Source organism: Podarcis melisellensis, assembly GCF_964234715.1.
Source record: "Podarcis melisellensis genome assembly, chromosome: 2".
NCBI classification, from domain to species: Eukaryota; Metazoa; Chordata; class Lepidosauria; order Squamata; family Lacertidae; genus Podarcis; species Podarcis melisellensis.
Genome location: NC_138529.1, coordinates 47,789,734 through 47,811,655, shown reverse-complemented (window position 1 = coordinate 47,811,655; position 21,922 = coordinate 47,789,734). Strand labels below are relative to the sequence as shown.

General features: G+C 40.3%; 2 protein-coding genes across 8 annotated transcripts in view; one reads left to right on the top strand and one right to left on the bottom strand.

Moving 5' to 3' along the window:
- The window catches only part of DOCK2 (dedicator of cytokinesis 2), a 252,567-nt gene that overhangs the window by 83,971 nt on the left and 146,674 nt on the right, over positions 1 to 21,922 (bottom strand). For all 5 annotated transcript variants that reach the window (XM_081899107.1, XM_081899111.1, XM_081899110.1 and 2 more), the window contains 2 exons: positions 5,053 to 5,151; positions 2,692 to 2,786 (listed from right to left, as the gene is read on the bottom strand). In XM_081899107.1, coding sequence (XP_081755233.1) covers positions 2,692 to 2,786; positions 5,053 to 5,151 — 194 coding nt within the window. The remainder of the gene's footprint in view (positions 1 to 2,691; positions 2,787 to 5,052; positions 5,152 to 21,922) is intronic.
- The window catches only part of INSYN2B (inhibitory synaptic factor family member 2B), a 73,041-nt gene continuing 58,698 nt past the window's right edge, over positions 7,580 to 21,922 (top strand). For all 3 annotated transcript variants that reach the window (XR_014165232.1, XR_014165233.1, XM_081899154.1), the window contains exon 1: positions 7,580 to 7,808. The gene's annotated coding sequence lies outside the window, so the exon portion shown is untranslated. The remainder of the gene's footprint in view (positions 7,809 to 21,922) is intronic.

Below are 21,922 nucleotides of genomic sequence, written 5' to 3'. Positions count from 1 at the left end.
GGCCCTGATGTCCAGAATTTTCCATGATGTGCATGCCATTCTCCAAGGAAACCCCAAGCCTCCAGCTCAGAGATGGCTCGCAGAGGCAGAGACCACCTTGAGCCTCTTTTCCCCTAGGAAGGGTAGAGTAAACCTGCCCCCACCAAAGGCAGGAACAGGGTTTTCTGGTACCTGCTGTTATGTACTGAAGTTCTCACCCTGGGCCAGCAGGGGGATACTGTAGATAGTTATGCAAATAAGAGATCGAAAGTGACGTTTAGTGATTGGATAGTTTTAGAAAATTGTTACAGTTACATTGTACTGGAGCTCTATATAAGCAGGCTGACTGAACCCTTCAGTTCAGTTCTGTCCTGGCCTGTGAATAAACAAGAGCTGTTTGAAGAATTGCTGTGTCGTCTGATATGTTCACCCACAACTTAACACCTGCCCACAGTAAAGCAATGTTTTGCTTTTGGGGGAAATGCTGGATGTCTATTAGGTACATCTCTAACAGGGGGCATATGCATCTTGAATCTCTCTGATGAACAATGCCCGCTACAAGCTACAAACAACCGCAGGTACAAGCGAGCCATACAGCACTACAAGCAACAAATAAATTCTGATGGGGGAGATGCTTACTTGCTTTACTTTCAGAGCAATTTGCTACTGTGCTACCAGTGGGTTGCCTCATTTTCAAGGATCTGCTGACAATTCAGCAAGGAAAGGTGCTATCAAATCACCTGCAATTGTGCCCATTGTGGCAACTTGTGCTTGTGCCAAAACAGCAATCCTTCAGATATGTGTGGGGCCAGAGGCCACCTTGTTATGAGATGGTGACAATAGTTTCCCAGTAAAATAAAAAAGCTTGGTCCTATCTCAAATTAAGCAAGAACCAGTTTGAACTCCACTAGCACTGCCTAAAAAATGCAGAACACTTCCACTGAGAGGATACACACACACACACACACAGAGAGAGAGAGAGAGAGAGAGAGAGAGAGAGAGAGAGAGAGAGAGAGAGATTTAAAATATGAGCCTGTACTCTTGGGAAAATCAGGTTTGAGACTGATGACAGCAGTCACTCAGAATGAACTGCAAATGAAAAAGGGAAATAATTCTAAATTTTGCACTGAGACATGCATCTGGAGGAGATTCAGCCTGCAAGTGGATTTGAAACTCCAGGAAACTTGGGTGAGGACGGATTGACTCAGGGTGAGTCTGCTAGGTCTGATTAGTAGATGCTGGTTGCTAATTTAAAAAAGCACAGCCAATGACCAAACTGTCAAGTTAGTCTCTAATCTGCTATAACAAACTTACATAATTCCAACAGCGTGCTAAACTAATTTCCTCCTATGTGTTATGATTACAAGCACTTTTATATTTACATGCATACAGTTGATGCTTAATTAGTTATCTAAATGGTCAATTGTTTGTTTATTTGAAACTCCCTAACCACTTGACAACGCTGTCATAAAGATGGGTGCACAAACCATCACATCAGTATTTTATACCTAAGTATTAGGTACTGTGTGGATATTTTTGTACAAATGTCTTTCACAAGTACATAGCAGTGGTGTTTCTGTTCCAAATACTGGGGATGATTCAGAGTACTAAAATAAGAATCCATAACATTAACTTCCATCTCCCCACCACACCTGACAATAGCTCCACAACCCAGATCCTTCTGAGCTGAATCAGGTTAGGTGCCCTGATATTTTAGGTGGGTTTGGATCACATTGCTAGCAAAATCTTAGCCTTGTGTTATCTATTCATGCCTTGCTTTGTTTAAGACTTTCAAGATTATGTATGTCCAACATCACCGAGCAGCATGGAAATTCCAGGGCTCGGTTTTCTTTGGAAGGAGGGATCACTTAAAGTGTTTTGTGCTATTTGACTTCATTTGCAAATAGGCAAGATGAACATAAGTGGAGGGACAGCTGGACTCCTACAAACAGCAAATTTCATTGTATCACATCAGATCCCTAGAATAGACACATACCGACACAGATTTACTGTTTTCGGTGTTTGCTAAAAACATTTTTGTTTAGGTAAGCCTACTTAGATATATAAAGTGGACATGTATTTCAATATGTAATTTTATTTTATGACGTATATTTTAAACTGCTGATTTTAGTTATATTTTGAATTTTTTTAAGGTCAACTTATTTTTAACTTCTGAGTTTTTTCAATGATTATAATGTACATTTCATGTTTAAAATAAAGAGAGTTAGTGCTGTGTCAAACCCCACTGCCCACTTTAGCAAAAGTCTTTACATCCTATGAAGGAGGGATCATTTATTCTTTTTCAGATATGAGTAAAACTTCCATGAACATTTGGGACAGAGGTGTGAACAATGTGCCAGCACAGGATGAATTTCGTTTTTTGAAGGTGTTAGTAAAAAGAGAACTCAGTCATCTTCCACTTTTAGTATGGTAAGTGGACACCGCCCCCTCACCCTGCAAGATTTGCTAAAATTATTTCACTCTCACCTCAGCCTCTTTGAAGGCCACTTTAATCTGCTCACCCTCAACCTCCTAAACATGTGACCACCAAACAGAAAACAACCTGTAATGTGGCCTCGTGGATGACTGGCACCCCCACGCCCATTTCTTCCCCAGCCAGAGGTTCATTCAGTTCTGGTGGGCTGCCAGAGATTGCTGGCTGGCTACCTTTGGCCTAGTATACTGCAAGTCTTCCCTATGGCTTTTGATTACCTGTTCTGCACCATGCTCATGGCCATCCAGTCCAAGGGATAGACATTTTTTCCAATGAGATCTTTGAACATTATGAAGGTTTCCATCAAAAAGTCCTAGGAGGAGGAAAATGTCACTGTGGATTATACCGTTTACACTAAAACAATAACAAAGTTCTGAAAAACAGACAGTGATATCTTGCTCCCACATGCTCAAGTTATCATCAGTTGTCCCAAAGGCTCTAAAATGAGATACCTGTCTAGCAATAAAATGCAGCAATGAACAGACGTCTTAAAACAAAATCAGTGCTAGTATTCTGCTCTTAAGAGACAATTTTCATGATGCTAGTATAGAAGTATAAATACAAATGATTAAAACAGAGAATGTCACAGTCGAACATATTCCTCTCAATTTACACCAAGTTCATAAGCAACCAGTTGAAAATATGTAAACCTACGTCACCTCACAGTGGTCCATCCACATTATTTCCTATATTTCACCTAAAACATACAGACTGAGACCCTGAAGACATCGCATTTGTGTAAAGTAATATATACAGTGGTACCTCGGGTTACATACGCTTCAGGTTACATACTCTGCTAACCCAGAAACAGTGCTTCAGGTTAAGAACTTTGCTTCAGGATGCGAACAGAAATCATGCTCCGGTGGCGCGGCAGCAGCCGCCGGAGGCCCCATTAGCTAAAGTGGTGCTTCAGGTTAAGAACAGTTCCAGGTTAAGAACGGACCTCCAGAACGAATTAAGTACGTAACCCGAGGTACCACTGTACTTCATATCCATTACTGTTATAAGTTTTTTTAAAAAAGCCTGGACATCAATACATTTCTGATCTCCCACCCAAAGATTTAAAATACAGCAGAACCCAGCTGATATTTTAATGTTGAATCTAATTGGGATATAGATTCAAAGATATATGTCTAGCAGCAGCCATCTCTGTTTGATACTAGCATTCAGAGGCTATGGTCAAGGGAATGAGCAAGAACATGCAAACCTGAGTCAAGACAAGATGGCAGTAAAACTGGAAAGAAATGGCACTGCCAATGATTGATGAAGTCTTTGTAATCCTTTCTGATTAGAAAGTACTTTGCAACAACAACATGGGACTTTTTAAGATGCAGAATTGTTACAAGTGCTATCTTCAGACTGTGGCTAATATGAATGTCCTTCCCTGTCCTAGACAACCAGACTTCAATATATTTAACCATGATTCTATAACTGGATTACTGGAAAAGTCTCTACATGATGCTGCCCTTGAAGCTAACTTGGAAGCTTTGGCTGATACAGAGAACGCTGCTCTACAATTGCTAACACATACTGGGATGCTATTCTCAGTCAGGTGGTGTGAAGTGGTAATAGTTTCAGACTCTGAATCTATAAGAAGGGCTTGCTGGATCAGGCCAGAGGCTCATCTAGTCCAGGATCCTAACCTCACAGTGGCCAACCAGATGCCCATGGGAAATCTGCAAGCAGGACCTGAGCCCCAGAGCAATCTCCCCTCCTGCCGTTTCCAGCAGCTGGTATTCAGAAGCACTGCTGCATCTGACCACTGATAGCTTTATCCAAGTTGGTAGCCATCACTGCCTCTTGTGTGAGCGAATTCCATTGTATAATTATCCACTGTGTAAAGAAGTACTTCCAAGAAAGACTGGAAAACAGTGCCCATCCCAGTCTGGCTGTCTAGAAGGCTACAATAAGTTGATCATAATATGAGAGGTCCAGCAGGAAATATTTATTGATTAGTTATGTATTCTTACTTTTATAACCCACATTTCCTTTGTCATGGAACCCAAGGCAGTATACATGTGGTTCCTAGCAGTCACTAATCCAGAAGGCCAAGACTTGCTTCAGCAAAGTGTGCCTTCTTTGCCTATTTGTCCCAGCACCGATCATCCACTACGGTGACCAAGTCCCAAACAAAACCTGCAGTTGCATCAATGCTACATGTTCAAGCAGCTTGCCCAATAATAACAAAATGGAGGCTAGCCAGAAACTATCCAGTAAGATTGGGTGTCATGACAGCTTTTCAATAAAGACCTTATAGAACCCTTAATTTATGTTCCAATGCAATATGAACTCCCACTTCCTTTAAAATAAAACAAATTCCCCTTTAATTGCAAGTTGTTGTCTTGATTCTCCCCTTGATCTACTCAGTCATGTGATTTTATACTGCTAAAAAGATTGTTTTGGTTTTCCTTTCATAAGGAAATGAAGACTTTTCTGGCAGTAAGTGTGGTGACAGCTATTACTATTTTTTAATATATTTTTTACAAAAATGTTTCCTTTGATAGGAAACTGGTTGAGGTACAAGGTTAAAAGGTGCGAAGGGGGAAAACTCGCTTGCTGTCCTACCCACGATTACTTACCACTAGCTCTGAGCTTGTTCGAAAAGTTTCAATATATGAGGCATAATGTTGGTCATCCATTTGGTTCAAGATTGCTGTCATGCAAGCCACAAAATGACTCTACAAGGGAAAGAGAAAGAGATTAGCAATACTGATAAGCACATTTAGGTTGAGCCGCATGAAGAAGCAGAAGAATACATTTATATTATGTGGCGCCAAAATGTACTTAAAATGTTTAGGAAGTTAGACATATAAAATCATAGTTGATCATAAATCTGATGGCAGGCAAGGGAAGAAGTGCTTCTGATTATGCTGCATAAGTGGCAATTTACAAAGATCTCTGCCACTTGGAATGAGTTGTCTTCTTGAAAAACTGGCGGTGTTTGACTACAGACACATATCTATCAGCCAAAACCGATAAATTTAACATTGTCTTAAAATCCCTTAAATAGATTAAAATTATTGAGAATTTTGTAGAGCAATAATTATAGGAAGGGAAGACTATTTCCCCAGAGAAAAATCCCTATTTATGTAATTCCTTTAAATGCATTTTCTTTTTGAATTGTCAATTGGGTAACACGAACGCTAAGTTGGCAGGCAAAAAACCCAGGCAACACCAAAAAGAAAAGAAAGTAATTTTAAGTTTTGCTGTGCAGGAAACCTGGTGGAAAACCATTGATAGCCATTTTGGAAAATTAAGTCAGATGTAGTGGGGGCATGGGACTCTGATAGATTCTATGAATTTTCTGTATGTCAACTATTATGGAGGTATTTTCCAAATTCCCAAAGTATATAGCTTGTATTCCTGATACATCCTGTGTGACATGCTTATTACACTAATTATGCCTCATATGTGTGTTTTGGCTTTTTAAAAGAGTCCTTTGAACTACAGTCCTAAGCACATTTAACTTTCAGGTTAGCTGAACTGAAATCAAGACTTCTTACTTTTCTAATTAATGGGTTTAGAACTGTCCAAAGGCATTATTAATATGGTTGTGAGGAAGGTGCAGGGGAGGTTGTATTTCCTGAGAATGCTCAGGGGACTGAATCTATCTCAGCACCTACTTCTGTCCTATTATCACAGTACCATCGAGAGTGTCTTAACCTATAGTATATTATCGTGGTATGGGAGCAGCTCTGAAATGGATAAAAAAGCTTTACAGAGAATAATTAAAATTGCCCAGAATGTTATTGGGCTCCAACTACCAACTCTGGATGAGATCTTCACGTCTCGCAGCTTGAAGAAGTCACACAATATCCTGAGAGATCCCACCCATCCTGCTCACAACTTCTTTGAACTGTTGCCTTCGGGCAGAAGATATAGGACAATGAAAACACGAACCACACGCCTTCTGAATAGTTTCTATCCAAGAGCTCTGATTGCACTAAATAATGATCTCAGGGCCAGTTGCAAGAAATAGCAAGCAGGGAGTAGGAAGGAATGAGATAGGTTTTAGGTTATGTTATGCCTTTAATAGGTTATGTTATATTCTGGATTATGTTATGTTTTATAGATTATGTCTGAATAGGATGAGAGTGTTGGAGATACGTGCAAATGTGTATGTGAACCCGGTCTTTGGGTGTTTGATTTTCGTTGTTGTGTATACTGTGTATATACGGACAATGACAATAAATTTATCTTATCTTATTAGAAACTCCAGGTTTCTTCCAGCTACATGTGGCTATAGAGATGGAGGGGGAAATCAAATCAGTATGCATTTAAGGCCAAATTTATCTAATTTGCTCTTTCTGAAACGATATGTGAACCAAAATACAGCTATCCTTCAAAATTCACAATTATCTGAATTTTTCAATGCAGTTATCCAACCAATATTCAGAAAAGTGCATATATCATTACCATTGTATTAGGCGTAAGAGTGCAAAAGAACAAAGATATTCATGAAAATAGCTTACAAAAATGCACCATATTAGGGTAACTTGCCTGCAAAAGATGCATGTTACTCATAACGACATATAAAAATGTATTTCTGAGGAGAAAATTGCACTAAAATGCTGATGAATTTTAATGAGGATTTAAAATAAATAAATCACAAATTGCTGCAAAATGTTGGGAACTCAAATTAAGACTGGGAAAATGAGAAACTTGGAGAACTGAAGCTGACAGCGCCTTTCAGCCCTATATGGATACAAAATGCCTTGAAAGTTTCTTGCTGCAATAACTTTTTTAAAAGAAAAACAGCAGTTTGTTGATAATTCTGAATTGTTGCTAGGAAGCAATGCTTGCGCATGTGCGCACACACACAACCCAAAGTTGGACATGTCCATCAATCAGATCGGATTCATATCAAACTTATTAGATCAGTTTGTCCGTGCTTCCAATGATTGTTCAAGCTTCTTGGTCAGAAGTTCATTTCACATATACAGCTACCCTGAGAAATCTGATTTCACCCTGTGATTTGTTTATGGTGACAAATTCAGCAAGGTCACACATCACTGTAAACTATCTGCAGTTTGACATACTCAACCATTTTGTCTACCACTTAAAGCAAGGAAAGAAGCCTCTTTAACTTCAGGTTACAGCCACTAGAGGTCTTTTTTACTTTCATATGGTAGCTTCTGTTCAGTTGGTGCTGCTTTTTTTTATTTATTCCTACGTGAGCAGACCCAGTACACTTCTGGCATATAAACAGTGAAAATTACAAGATAAACGATTACTTATTCCTGCTTTTGGAGTAACATTTGTGCTACTCAGAGTTTTGGCTATCTGTAGGAGTCTAAAAGGAGATATTTCCAGCAGGTAATCACAGATCTTTCAGGTAAGGATTCGTGTGGCTTTTGTTACTGATCCTCTTCCTAATAGTAAATGCTTGTGTTTTGTTTTCTGTCTTCATGCTATGGTAGTTTACTTTTACGGGAGCAAATGTTCTGGAGAGCATGTGTATATGAAAAATGTCAGCTGCCTGCCCAGAACATCGTGCTAAAATTATAATTGCATCGAGACAAGCTTTGCTATCCAAATGTCCCGATTTTGATGGTGGAGGGTGGGGGATCAGAGCTAGTAGAAACCAGAAAGTAATCTATATGCAAGGATGCTGTGCAGTTTTGATCTCTTTAATAATATGTGAAATACATTCTGAATGTCTCTCTTCATTCCCAAATGATTTTCAGTAACCTCTTGTGGCGTAAGCAGCATCACTAATAGCCTTTAGGCAGAGGTACCTTGCAACTGAATCAAAATGATTTTAGAAATGTTAATCTAACTTTTAAAAATGCAGCTAGCTGTGGATTGTAGCATTATATGTTCACTGTAGCCCTGCATGTGTGCATAGACTTATCAACTGCAAACGGGAACAGTGTGAACTAACAGATGACATGCTTTGTTTTATGAAAACATTTCTGCTAACAGTGGGCTAAATTTATGGTTCTGCTACTTGAATCAGTCATCAATGGGTACTACAGATGGGACAGATTCTAGTAAGTTTGCTGCTGAAAAGTCTTACTTCATCATGCCATGCCTGTACAGTAACTTTATAATCAACCGACCCTCAATTTGTTTCCCTATTTGAGAGATTCTTAATATTACAATTAACCGTCACCCATTTAGTTCTGAAATCTACCCCTAATCATCTGAACAGTATCCAATCAAGGAACTGCATGAGCCCAGACTTCCAGGTAGAAAGGCTTGTTTCCAAGTTACCCAGAATCTCTGAAATATATTTTTCAGAGCATAAAAACTTGAGCATACTTCAGGACTGCACAATTCAAACAGCGAAACTAGGAAATAGATGTAAGCAAATCTACCCTGTGTAAGAACAACAGACTCAAGATTGGGCTCATTGGATGCTTTTGTACACTATAGTAAACTGCCCCCTCCCTTACCAGAGCACCCTTTTCTTTTTGTCATCAGTGCTTATAACTGAAGATAAAGGCACTTTGTGCAAACACAGCCAATAAGCAATTGTGATGTGCACCATGTTGTGTTTTTAGACAGAGAAATGAGACTGTTGATACCAATAAGCGTAATGAATAAATAACTAGGAGCCAAGGCAATGAAGTTGTTCAAGTGGAATCCTGACATGTCATTTCAGCTACACTCAGCCTTGTTAAAAATGTGTCTAATGATGAATCACTGCGCTGATATGCATGATTGAAACTAGGTCAAACATGTGTAAAAATAAGTGTAATCACAGCAAACACTTGACTGATGAGGGAGCACTTAACAGAATGTTAAGAGGAATAAGTCTGTTTGGAAGACACAATGCTATTTCCAATAGAAGCAATCAATAATGTGCATAAATTTCATGGCTGTGTGCACAGCAATGTCTCACCATCTGACTGTGACCATAAACTCTAAGCAAAACAACGTCCATTAAGGAAATTGGCTGACAATATTTGAAAAAATGAAATACAGACACTTTTTAGGCTGGTGAGGAAATAATGACAAGATGGGTGTTACTGAATTTATATCTATTAGCACAATAAAAAAAGATGAAACTAGATGTCAAAGGAAAATGAGATACTCTTCTAGTAAATGTTCAAAGTCCTCTGACAGCAAAGAAATTATGATAAAATGATTCATTAGACTCTGAAAAAATGTAATAAAGAACTGAGTGGCCTTAATGCATAATACTGTGAAGTGTCGGCTACAGAAATGTAATATTGTACTGTGTAGAATTTAAAATAAAATAAATAGAAGTGACAACTTATCCTTATCAGAAGGAGGAACATACCTTGGTAAACTATACAAATAGATGGCTAAATTAGTATATCATGATCCCTAAGAGTTTGATATGTAATTTTGATAGACTGGCAGGGGGGCAGGGAGGGAAAATACCACAGGGCTCCACAAAAAGAGATGGCAAACTTCAGCACCTAGCAACCAAAATCTCATCACACTTTACAACACCAGATGGTGACAGGTTGCCGTAGTAACTTCAAACAACATAGGAAAGCCACATAAATAAAAGAAAAGCTCTAAAAGAAGCAGGAGGAGTCAGGACACTGTGACTAATAAAGCTATTTGTCAACACTGCTCTAGCATGGCTAACCTTTGGTGCCCTTAGCAGACATTTGTGATCTTAGTAGTGTGTGGATGGCTTCCCAAACACCCTCAACACAAGACACCCTATTAGCAAAAGGGAGGTGTAAGTGTCCTACTTTCCCAACAGTGGAGTAGCTATGGCGGGGGAGGGTCTGAATAAGCAAAGCGGTAGCTGCAGAGATCAGTGAACCGCAAGTAGAACTGCCTGTGCTGACATAGGAAGTTTCATGTCTGGGATCCCCCGACCCTTGGGCATGTGTGTAGGAGATTGACTTGTGCAAAATAAGCAGAAAGTGCACGCTAGAACACATCACATATATAATATGAACCAGTAATCGTAAAAGCTTCTTTGTTGAGACAGCAGGAGGTCCACAGTCAGCAACTTTTGGCTTTTGCCGTTGTGCTTGATGAAAACTTCCATGCAGCCATTAATGTTATTTCTATAGTAAAATCAGCATACACAGTGCTTTATAGAGTAACAATCAAAAGACAGGTCCCTGATTCCATAATTTAGAATTTATCATGTATGCTCACTGCAGAACTATAAAAAGGCCACTAAGAATGTCAGGGGGTGGCACTGTTGGGTTAAACCACAGAGCCTAGCGCTTGCAGATCAGAAGGTTGGCAGTTTGAATCCCCTCAATGGGGTGAGCTCCCGTTGCTCGGTCCCTGCTCCTGCCAACCTAGCGGTTCAAAAGCACCTCGAAGTGCAAGTAGATAAATAGGTACTGCTCCAGCAGGAAGGTAAACCATGCACTGCTCTGGTTCGCCAGAAGCAGCTTAGTCATGCTGGCCACATGACCCGGAAGCTGTATGCCGGCTCCCTCGGCCAATAAAGCCAGATGAGTGCCGCAACCCCAGAGTTGGTCACGACTGGACTTAACTGTCAGGGGTCCCTTTACCTTTTAAGAATGTCAGAGGTTTAGAGTAAAAAATGAATAAGAGGAGGCAAGCACACTTTCCCCAACTGATCATATACTTATGCATAAAAGCTGATCTTTGTGTCTGCAGGAAAAATGTGAAATAAATCAGGAAAAGCAGTTTCGTTAATTAGACAGCATAGTTTTGAAATAAAAAAATAGGCTTTTTCCACAACTGCAGTGTAATCCTAAACACGTATATGAAGAAGTAGCCAGATAAGTGGGTATAGGACTGAAGACTAAGTTAGTTGTACTTAATCAATACAATTAAGTTAATCAGTTATTTTGACAGGAACTAACTACAGCTTATGGAATCTTGCTCCAATGCATTGAAAACAATATGATCTCTTCCTTCATGCCAAAGAAGCCAAGAACATTCGTATAATACAAATGTTGGCAATCCGCTATTGTACACTAATTTTGATTGTGTTCACTAAATGTAACTAGAATGTGGAAACTCAGCCATCTTCTTCATGTTTGTCACAGCTTACTGGCGTACATTCCACAATAATCAACTCCATCACCTTCAAGATCTATTCTTTCATGCGCGTATGCTTCATGTCTTATAGTTCACTAGAGCTGTCTTCTTGTCTTTCATAGGTGACTGGAGTGTAGGCCATGCTGCCCCATCTGCACATCTTACTGACAGCTTCATGTTTTAGATTGAAAAAAATGAGGTCTGCTGCCTTGGCCCACTATTTGCTTTACATTCTAGGGACATTAGGCTTAGCAGAGTTTAAGAGGATAGAAATCTACCTGCTGGACTTATTTATGGGGAAACCTAAGATATATAATTTTGAATGAACATGAGAAGGGAGTTGTAGCAGCTGGTGTTCTGCAGTTTAAAAAGGCTGCTATGGCTTATAAAATTAGGGTGCTTTTCTTCCATGCTGTATCACCCTAGTAACCAAAATATTAATGCAAGCAATTCCCCTAATGTTGTTACACTAATCTGAGCCCAAATCACTGTTAGGGGCATTTCCCTCAGTTTTTAATAATAAACTGTATTCCCCATGATCTTTGCATGTTTACTTCTGTCCCCATGTGCTTTCTCAGATGAAATTTTTTCAGTAAATAAATATGAGTGTAGCTATTCATTCAGCCATGTTCTTAGTTGCACTGTGCTACATGAAGCTGAATAGATAATTCGTCAGTGTAACACACAAATCGGAAGCATAACACTCAAAGTGGAGCACATCCAGCTTCCGAAAAAAGTTCGCAAACCAGAACACTTACTTACGGGTTTGCAGTGTTTGGGTTCCAATTGTTTGAATACCAAGGTGTTTGAGAACCAAGGTACCACTGTAGTGAAGTGTTTTCACATGGAGCCAGTCAGCTAGACTTGGATACGGTGATGTGTTGCTCTTAGAGTTAGCATATGTATCTATGGCATTAGTAGACATGCAAATAAACTTTTTTAAACATTATTATTTGATAGATCTGCAAAGGTACAGCTGCTGTTAAAAATGGGAAGCAGCAATTAGATAAAAAAAGGGGAACAAGTGGCCCTCCAGATTTTATTGGACTCTTAATTCCCTTCAACCCCAGCAGGCATGGCCAATGGTCAGGGATGGTAGAAGCTGTAGTCCAAGAAATCTAGAGTGCCACAGATTCTCCTACCTTGTATTGGATCCTCTAGTTCAGCGGCTCTCAACCTGTGGGTCCCCAGATGTTGTTGGACTACAATTCCAAGCATCCCTGAGCTCTGGCCTTGCTAGCTAGGGGTGATGGAAGTTGTAGTTCAACAACATCTGGGGACCCACAGGTTGATAAAGGCTGCTCTAGTTGGTCCTATCCAACAGAAGGTTGTCACCCGCAATACCAAATTTATTGCTGTGAGCCGCAAGAATCAAGAGGATCAAGGCAGGAAACTACTTTTGATTTGATAACTTGAAGGAGGCTTGGCAATTTCTTGGCTTCAGCATGACCTGCACCCTATTTAAACAATGATTATTTTAACTTGTGACACATTGTTTCAAGATAGCTAAGACTGACATAAATTCAACATGCGCTGAACTCAAGTTGTTACTGTAGGGGTTTTTTGTGGTTGTTGACTGCCATGAGGTGACTGGTGGAGAAATAGTACTGGCACAAGACCCCTTAGAACTCGTTTTCATTGCCAATTTGTGCTGCTGTTGCAAAACCTATGTAGGGGATGTGACAGCAAGGCAGGGCAGCACTTCTCATTTCACCACAAGCAGCAAAATGGGACATGTTGCCCCTGGTCCATCCTGAGTTCAGCAAGGGATGTCTGATAATTTTAATCTTTGTAAATTCCTGTACTAAACCTGACCGGCACTTCTAGGGGCAGGTCAAAAATTAGCTTTACATAACTGAGACACAGTCATGCAGCTAACATGACTGTATCAATGGATCTACCCAAGAATGACTTACTCAGATAGAATGCTTATTTTGAAAGACAATCGTCATCTAAATGCATATTAGAACACATATTTATAAAATTTATCACAAAATCAGTGCAGTATGAATTTAAGGTACAACAGTGCAGTATGAATTTAAGGTACAACAAAACAAGCTGTGTTTTCCACTATGCTATTAAAAATTACTAGTCACATGGAGGGTTTATAGAACTACTGGTACAAAGATGCACTGTTTTCCAGAAGTTAAATTAGTACTATTAAGTCATATGCTGCCCAATTCTATTCAAAAGCAAGTCCAGGGTTCCCCCCCCCCCGCATGAGGTGAGCCCAGGCAGCCGCCTCAGGTGGTAGAAGCTCCTGAGACAGCACCCCTGCCCATCCTGCCCCCTCTGCCCCCAGTAGAAAAGCGGTGCTGGAAGTGGTGGTGGTTTCTGGTGAGATCTCACTGAAATCTCATGCCTTCTGCAAGATCTTGCTGCTGCTGCAGCTTCGCACACACTGCCACGCAACCCAGGTAAGGGAGGGTGGGGGTGACATGGCGGTGGCAGCAACACTTTACAGTTTTGCCTCAGGGAGCGAAATGGGATACACTGCCCCTGAGGAAGTCACATCGATTTCAATGGATTTTACTCCCGACCACTTTTGCACAAAATTAAAGCCTGGCAGCACAATCTTAATCATGTCTACTTAGAAATAAGTCCTATTGAATTGAGTGGGGTTGCTTCTTAAACCTTCTAAAATATATATTTTTCTTGCTAGATGCTTGTTGTGTTTATAGTACAATGTGTAATTAATCCCATCATTCATTTATTTGAAGTTTTGCTTATGAATGGCTCTTTCTCTGCTGCAAATCTTCCTGTTTTTATTATAAACTTTCATGAGGCTCCACAAAGAATCTGCTAGGAGTCATAGGAGAAGTGACTGTTAATAATAGGAAATATAACTTGTGTTTCTAATTCTTGTGCTAAGTGTGAAATAACTTGCTTCTTGGCATACTGCAAAACTCTACCACAAACTAGATAAACGTTGCTAAAATGTAGTAACAAAATGAAACACAACATGAGCCTTTTTCAGGATCAAAAGTCACAAGAAATCCATAAATTTAAACTTCAATTTCCTGCGTTGTATCCACTCAAACTAGAAGTCATAACTTGTGCAAATGTAAAATCCAACTTGCCTTTTTATACACTTATTTTTGTGTTCACTTGCTATACTATCACTGTGAGTGTCAACAGGTGTAGTTCATTTAACAATGAGGCTGAGGGGAAAATTTGGAAGGGGAAATGAAAAAAAAGGTAATGGAAAGCAGAATGGCATACAAAAGCAGCATATATCCAAATGGAATTACTTTCTCCCGTAAGGATTCCTTGTCATTCAGAGAAATGTTCAGCCATGTGGTGTGCTTTTCTGCAACATTGCTAGAACTACTGCAGAGAAAACTGCTTAAGGTTGCAATCCTATAACCACTTACCTGAGAGAAAGCCCTGCTGAATTCAGTGGGACTTACTTCTGAATAGGGATGTACTATAATGCTACAAAACTATTCAAACTTACTTGGGAGTAAACTTTATTTACTTCAGTAGGGTTTACTTTTGAAAAAGCATGCATTTCTTATGATTGCCCACCTTCCACTTCAGATGTCAGCAATAATAATAATAATAATAATAATACCCCGCGCATCTGGCTGGGTTTCCCCAGCCACTCTGGGCGGCTCCCAACCGAATGTTAAAAACACAGCATTAAACATTAAAAACTTTAACTTATACTATAATATTATAGAATAGGCTTATTCAAACCGGCATATTGTGTTTTCACTTTTATGCTACTTTGGGTGTTTTTTAGCCAAATACCTTTTGCTTAATAGTCATGGCTGCACAATGAGTCTATTCTGCTTGTTGTTTATGGCTGAACAAATGCTGAACTGATTGATGCCTGGGAATGGAAACAAAGTGGATGAGGTCCAATAAAATAAATCTCAGTATTGATAAGATGGAGATACTTTTGGCGGTCCTTGAATCAACACTTCCAGAACACTCATACATGAACTTTGTGAATGCTTCTCTGATTCTGTGGAAAAAGCACTACTGAACTGTTCTAGAGACAGCGCTGAAGTGAGGTAAAAAGGTAAAGGGACCCCTGACCATTAGGTCCAGTCGTGACCGACTCTGGGGTTGCACACTCATCTCGCTCTATAGGCCGAGGGAACCGGCGTTTGTCCACAGACAGCTTCTGGGTCATGTGGCCAGCATGACTAAGACGCTTCTGGCAAACCAGAGCAGTGCACGGAAACGCCGTTTACCTTCCCGCCGGAACGGTACCTATTGATCTACTTGCACTTTGACATGCTTTCGAACTGCTAGGTTGGCAGGAGCAGGGACCGAACAACGGGAGCTCACCCCGTTGCGGGGATTTGAACCGCCGACCTTCTGATCGGCAAGTCCTAGGCTCTGTGGCTTAACCCACAGTGCCAAGTGAGGTAGAACCAAGTAAAAGAGGCAACCTACAACACAGCTGTGTGCTCTTTGGACAAAAGAGAGGCTGGTATCAAGGACATGGAGCTTGTTATCACTGCAAAGTGTGTGGTTCTTGTGAACTACAAGTGTGCACCCTCCGAGAAAATACTTGCTGCACTGAGAAAGGCAAGGACCAATGCCCAGAGGATTGCCAGACAATATGCCAATGGCTACTGCCTTAAGCTGTGTCAAAACATTCAACTTGCTGCTGATAGTGGCAATACTCACAAAATGTATGAAGAAAGCCTTCGGACCAACAGTCAGAAAAACTGCACTGCTGAAAAGCTTGTTTGGAGAGACCATCAGTGATTGCAGTAAGTATAAGCAATGGTCAATGCACTACCAAGAACTGTACTCATGGAAAAACATGGTCTTTGACACAGCAATTGACAGTATTCAGACTCTACCTGTCTCAGAAGAACTGGATGTTCCTCCCTCCCTTGACAAGCTAAAGAATGCCAGCAACTTTTAGGCATTTGGTAAACCCAAACATAGGACAAAATGCTAAAAGCCGGCTTCAACTCCTCCCTCATGATGCATCTCCATGGCCTTCTCTTGCAGTGCTGGGAAACAGGATCCGTGCCACAAGACATGTGCAACTCCAGCATTGTGACCCTTTACAAGAAATGCTGAGTACTGAGGAGAAAGCCTTCACCCATGTAGTTCTCAACACACTGTGACTCAGGATAAACCCTGTCAGCAAGTGAGACTTCCTGCTGACAGTGGCAATATTCGCAAAATGTACAAAGGCATGAATAAAGCCTTTGAACCAACGGTCAGAAAAACTGTTCCCCCTTGTCATGGTTTGACCACCACCTGGTAAAATTTGGACTAGCAGTGACTAGCAGTTTGGGTGCAAGGTGCCATTGGTACATTAGTGATAAAGGTAAAGGACCCCTGACAGTTAAGTCCAGTTGCGAACGACTCTGGGGTTGCGGCGCTCATCTCGCTTTACTGGCCGAGGGAGCCGACGTTTGTCCGCAGACAGTTTTTCCGGGTCATGTGGCCAGCATGACTAAGCCACTTCTGAAGAACCAGAGCAGTGCACGGAAACGCCATTTACCTTCCCACCAGAGCGGTACCTATTTATCTACTTGCACTTTGACGTGCTTTCGAACTGCTAGGTGGGCAGAAGCTGGGACCGAGAAATGGGAGCTCACCCTGTCACGGGGATTCGAAGCGCTGACCTTCCAATCGGTAAGCCCTAGGCTCTGTGGTTTAATCCACAGCGCCACCCGCATCCTAAGCTCTATTCCTTCATATCATCTGAATCTGGAGAGACCATGTGAATCCTGAACTGCTGCTTAGGTGCAGTGGTGGAATGCATGAGGGAGCTTGAATCCTGACAGGATGAAGACACTGTGGATGAATGGTTCCAATTTCGTGAATTGCCTGCCTTCGCCTGAAGGTATGCAATTTGGGAATGCTCCTGGATCCAGCTTTGTCGCTGGAGGCCCTGGTAGCCACAGTGACTAGAAGCACTTTTTAATAAGTGCAATCTTAGGAACTGGCACTGTTACAAGTGCCACATAATATTTGTTCCATACTTGGAAGAAATCATTTTTTTGTGTGTGGGTGCACTTACACTTTGGAACTCCCTGCCTATTGTCATCGGGCAGACTGCTTCATTGTACTCTTTTTGGCACCTGCCTATTGGTTTAGACAGCCTATCCAAACACACAGATGTTGATGCATTTTGATCTTTTTTAAGCTACTGTTGATTTTAACAATCTTTTGAATTTTCTCAATTCTCCCTTTACCCTTTTTATTTACATTTTTTAATGTTTTATTTTAAAGCACACAAAGATGGATTTAAATACGTTTCTTAATTAATAAAGAAATATAAATCAGCTTCAATGATAGCAACTAAAGATCCAAAGTAGTGAGTTCCTCTATGGAAGCCAGGAACTGTGCTCATAGGTAATGCCAGTGATGGAAGAATTATGGGAGGGGAATAAAGACAGAAAAGACTAATTTAGCATGCAAGGTTGTAGCTATTTCAAGATGCTTCTGACAAACTAGCATCAACACTTACACAATCATATGAGGGATCTATGACCGAGTTTGACCTTCAATTCTTAAAATAGTTTTTTTGTGTGTGCTGCAGACAGAGATGGAAGGAGCCAGAGGCTGGGAAGCTTTGAATCAAACCAGACAAACAACAGCAGGAGATTCAAGGGTGTACCTGGCTAGAAGGAAAGGGTTTAGCCTCATCATTAATGACTTCTTTTTCCTGACATACAAACAGTCCCTACAGATTTGTGCAATAGCTCCTAGATATCAGGATAAGGCAGAAGTTAGCAAGTGAAGGTATATATCACTTAGGCAATTTGTGCTAAGAAAATGTACATCTCTAGCCAAGGAGAAAAAATACACAATACTCTTAATGCATAGACTGGGTAACTGTGGCACACAAGCTGCAACACAAATGCCATTCCATTGACTTTGAAAATTGTAGTTCCCAATTAGATTTCATTAGTCAGCCAAGCAATTTGTGCAATGTGAGTGCTCATCAGTATATTTCTGTTCGCATCAGGGACAGCTCAAATATTGTATTATGTTTAAAGAATAGTACTTTCCCCTTAAAGTATGAGGCCTCTAATGATGTCAGGCAGCTAATAGTATGATTTTTTGATTTTTTTTTTAAATTTCAGGGATTTTCAAACTGGTACATAATACTCAGTAACACATTTTTTGCTCATGTTCTGTAGAACAACATTTATTGAATTGCTCTTTAGATATTAAGATGTGAACTGGGATGCAAAGTGGTTTTTATATCATTTCACTTCAATAAAGTACACACAACAGTATGGCTTCTAGCTCTGCCAGTTCCGGTTGCCAGAGGGCAATTATGGATTGCCACTGGTGGCCAGGAGATTAGCTAATTACAAGCCTATGATATCTTCCCGCATGCATAAATGTCTAAGTATATGGTAACAACCATATTATTGTTTATAAAACTTTAGCAGTGTTATTATCACTGAGACCAAACAGATTATTGCTTCTAGGGTACTTCAGTTGACATATAGTGAAATAGAAGAATCATATAATTTGACTGAAGAAAATAAATATTAGGCAAGCAAGGAAGAAACAATAATCTTTAAAGACAATAACGTATATTCTGGCATACAGTATGCATTACACAAATGAACTTGGCAGGGCAACCCTCTGCTTTTAATCTTTTGAAAAGAGCCTGGGCTTTGCAATAGCATTATGCAGGGATTTGAATTAAATTTATTGAGCAGAGTTTCTTTACAACTCTACTGTGATTTAGCAGGATGCCCTTCTCAAAAAGATTATCTTGCAGAATGTTTGACAGAAGGTACAATCAGCTTTTATCACTATCAGAAAGGTTTTCATTTCCCATATTACACTGCACAATGGGCACTCATTTTAGGAATTCTTAATATGCAATGTCAATGAACTCTATTGCTTCCATCATTCTTAGAGCCGGCTCGTGACAATTTGTACCCCAGAATCTGTTTCAATGCCATGGAGAATGCTGCAGTCCATCCAGAATTTCTGCTACAGCTGCCAAAGCTAGCATCCGCTGCAATATTGCAGAGGATGCTGGGATGCATTGCTCACATCACACAGCATATTGGGTTTCCTTGGCAACCTAACTCAGCACTATTTGTTTATTTGTTTATTTAGTCACTTTATCTTGCCCAGGGCAACCCAAAGTGACTTACAACCAGACAATAAACCCCACACAGATACATTAAAACCAAGAGGAAAAAGAAATACACTAAAAACATCCTACCAATTTCTTAAAAGGCACAGATAGTTGAAGCCAAAGTCCTGGGTTATAGAGGAAAGTTTTTGCCTGGTGCCTAAAGAAATGTAACAAAGGCACAAGGTGAGTCCTCTTGAGGAGAGCATTCCACAAATGGGGAGCCACTGCAGAAAAGGCCCTTTCTTTTGCTGAGACCCTCCAGACCTCTTGTGAAGAGGCACATGAAGAAGGGCTTCAAATGATGAGTGCAGGCTACAGGTCAGTTCATATGGGGAGAGGCAGTCCTTGAGGTACTGCAGTCCTGAACCATTTAAGGCTTTATAGGTCAAAACTAGCACTCTGAATTGGGCCCAGAAACTAATCGGCAGTCAGTGCAGTCAGGCCAGGATTTGTGTTATATGCTCAAACCGTTTCACCTAGTGAGCAGCCTGGCCACTGAATTCTGCACCAGCTAAAGATTCTGAACCATCTTCAGGGACATCCTCATGTATAACGCGTTGCAGTAATAGAACCAAGAGGTTACCAGAGCGTAGACGACAGAAGTTAGTTTGCTGTGGCTCACTCCAGGATAGCCTGATCTGGGCCAGAATATACTGCTCCTAGAAATACATCTTCCATATACTGTATTCAACAGGAGATTTGTAATCTGCAAGGTTGTATAAATCCATGTAGAAACTCATCTCAAAGAGCTTTGCCTGGGGTGCATTTTGTAGCAATTGAAGACCAATTCAAACAAGATGCAGAGTTACAAATAGTCTGTCATTGCATTTAAAGAATTATTAACAAATGCATATCTTATCTATTAGTGATCCATGGTCCAGAGGGAAACCATAACGGCAAACAAATGCTGTATGCATAGGAGCTACCCCGCATGTTAAGTCCCCTGTAAAGTTACCTGTAGCCTGCACTCCATGTGAAATCTAGCATATGCAACTGGTTTATGCAAATTAAGACAGATCAAATCATCACAGTACAAATACTTAAAACTAACATAAATATTAGTTTGTTCCAACTACATGATCCAGTTTACAGTTGGGTCTTTGGGTTTCAATGCCATGCAGGTTAACTAGCAGGATAAGGCTGCTTCTTCCACTGGATAAATGATACACTATTAATTGTCTATGCAGGGGCCAAGCCCTTGATGTGATCATGGATTTTAATTTCATTTTTAATGAATTTTCACTTGAACGATGTCCTTATCATCCTGGGTACAGCACAAGGTTATAGTATCACCTTTCCCAAGAGGATGACAGAATGCTTATCTTTGCTTTTTGTGATCTCTTTACTAGATTATTTCAACTCCTCTTCTGGATGGTAGCCAGGGGAGGCAACACATAGACTTCCATTTGATTCCTGAGTGCATCCTCTCCAGCCTTTTCACACAAAGTAAACTATAGACTCATAATTCACTAATTTTATATTGGCTTCCATTTAGTTATCTTATTGATTTTATAATCTTGTTGTATATGCTTAAGGTGCTATAAAGGATTTGGGACCCCTTATTTTATTAAAACTCTACCATCATTTGACCTTTGGTTAATCTTGTAATCAGAGGGTTAACTTTTAAAAAAAGGCTATAAGTAGTCACTGATTTTGGAATTCAGGCTCATCACACCACTTTTCATTACATATTAAAAATTAACCTAAGCAGATGCCCAAGATACCTGACCATTAAAATACTGGAACCATCCATTTATTTGCACAAAGATTCCCAGAAGCAGCGTGTCTAGTTATTCTCCGGGCAACTATAAAGACACAATTTTCAAGGCAGGAAGATATAAATTAGATGCTAGATCTGTCCCCCGCCCCCCATTTCCACAACCTTTATCTAACTCACCAGAACAGATAGAGTTCATTTTTTGTTCCTTTAGTGAAAGGGAAATGTAAAGAAACAGTGCACATCATGACCAAATGCTTTTAACATTTGGCAGTACAATACAGGGTGACATTTTATAACCACGGTTTGTTGTTAGCAAGACCAGAGCTACTGAATGGATGCAGCAGACATCCAAAAGCAACTTGGAAAACATAATGGGGCTTGGGTCGGATGGCCCACTGCAGCTTAACCAACTGCTATTTCCTTACAGCCAAAGCCAATAGAATTACAGAACTTTAGAGTTGGGAGGGAGACTCCAAAGGTCATCTAGTCCAACATCCTGCAATGCAGGAATCTCAACTAAAGTATCCATGACAGGTGGCTATCCAGCCTCTGCTTAAAAACATCCAATGAAGGAGAGCCCACAACCTCCCGAGGTAGTCTGTCCGCTGTGAAACAGCTCTTACTTTCAGAAACTTCTTCCTGATATTTAGTTGGAATCTCCTTTCTTGTAACTTGAAGC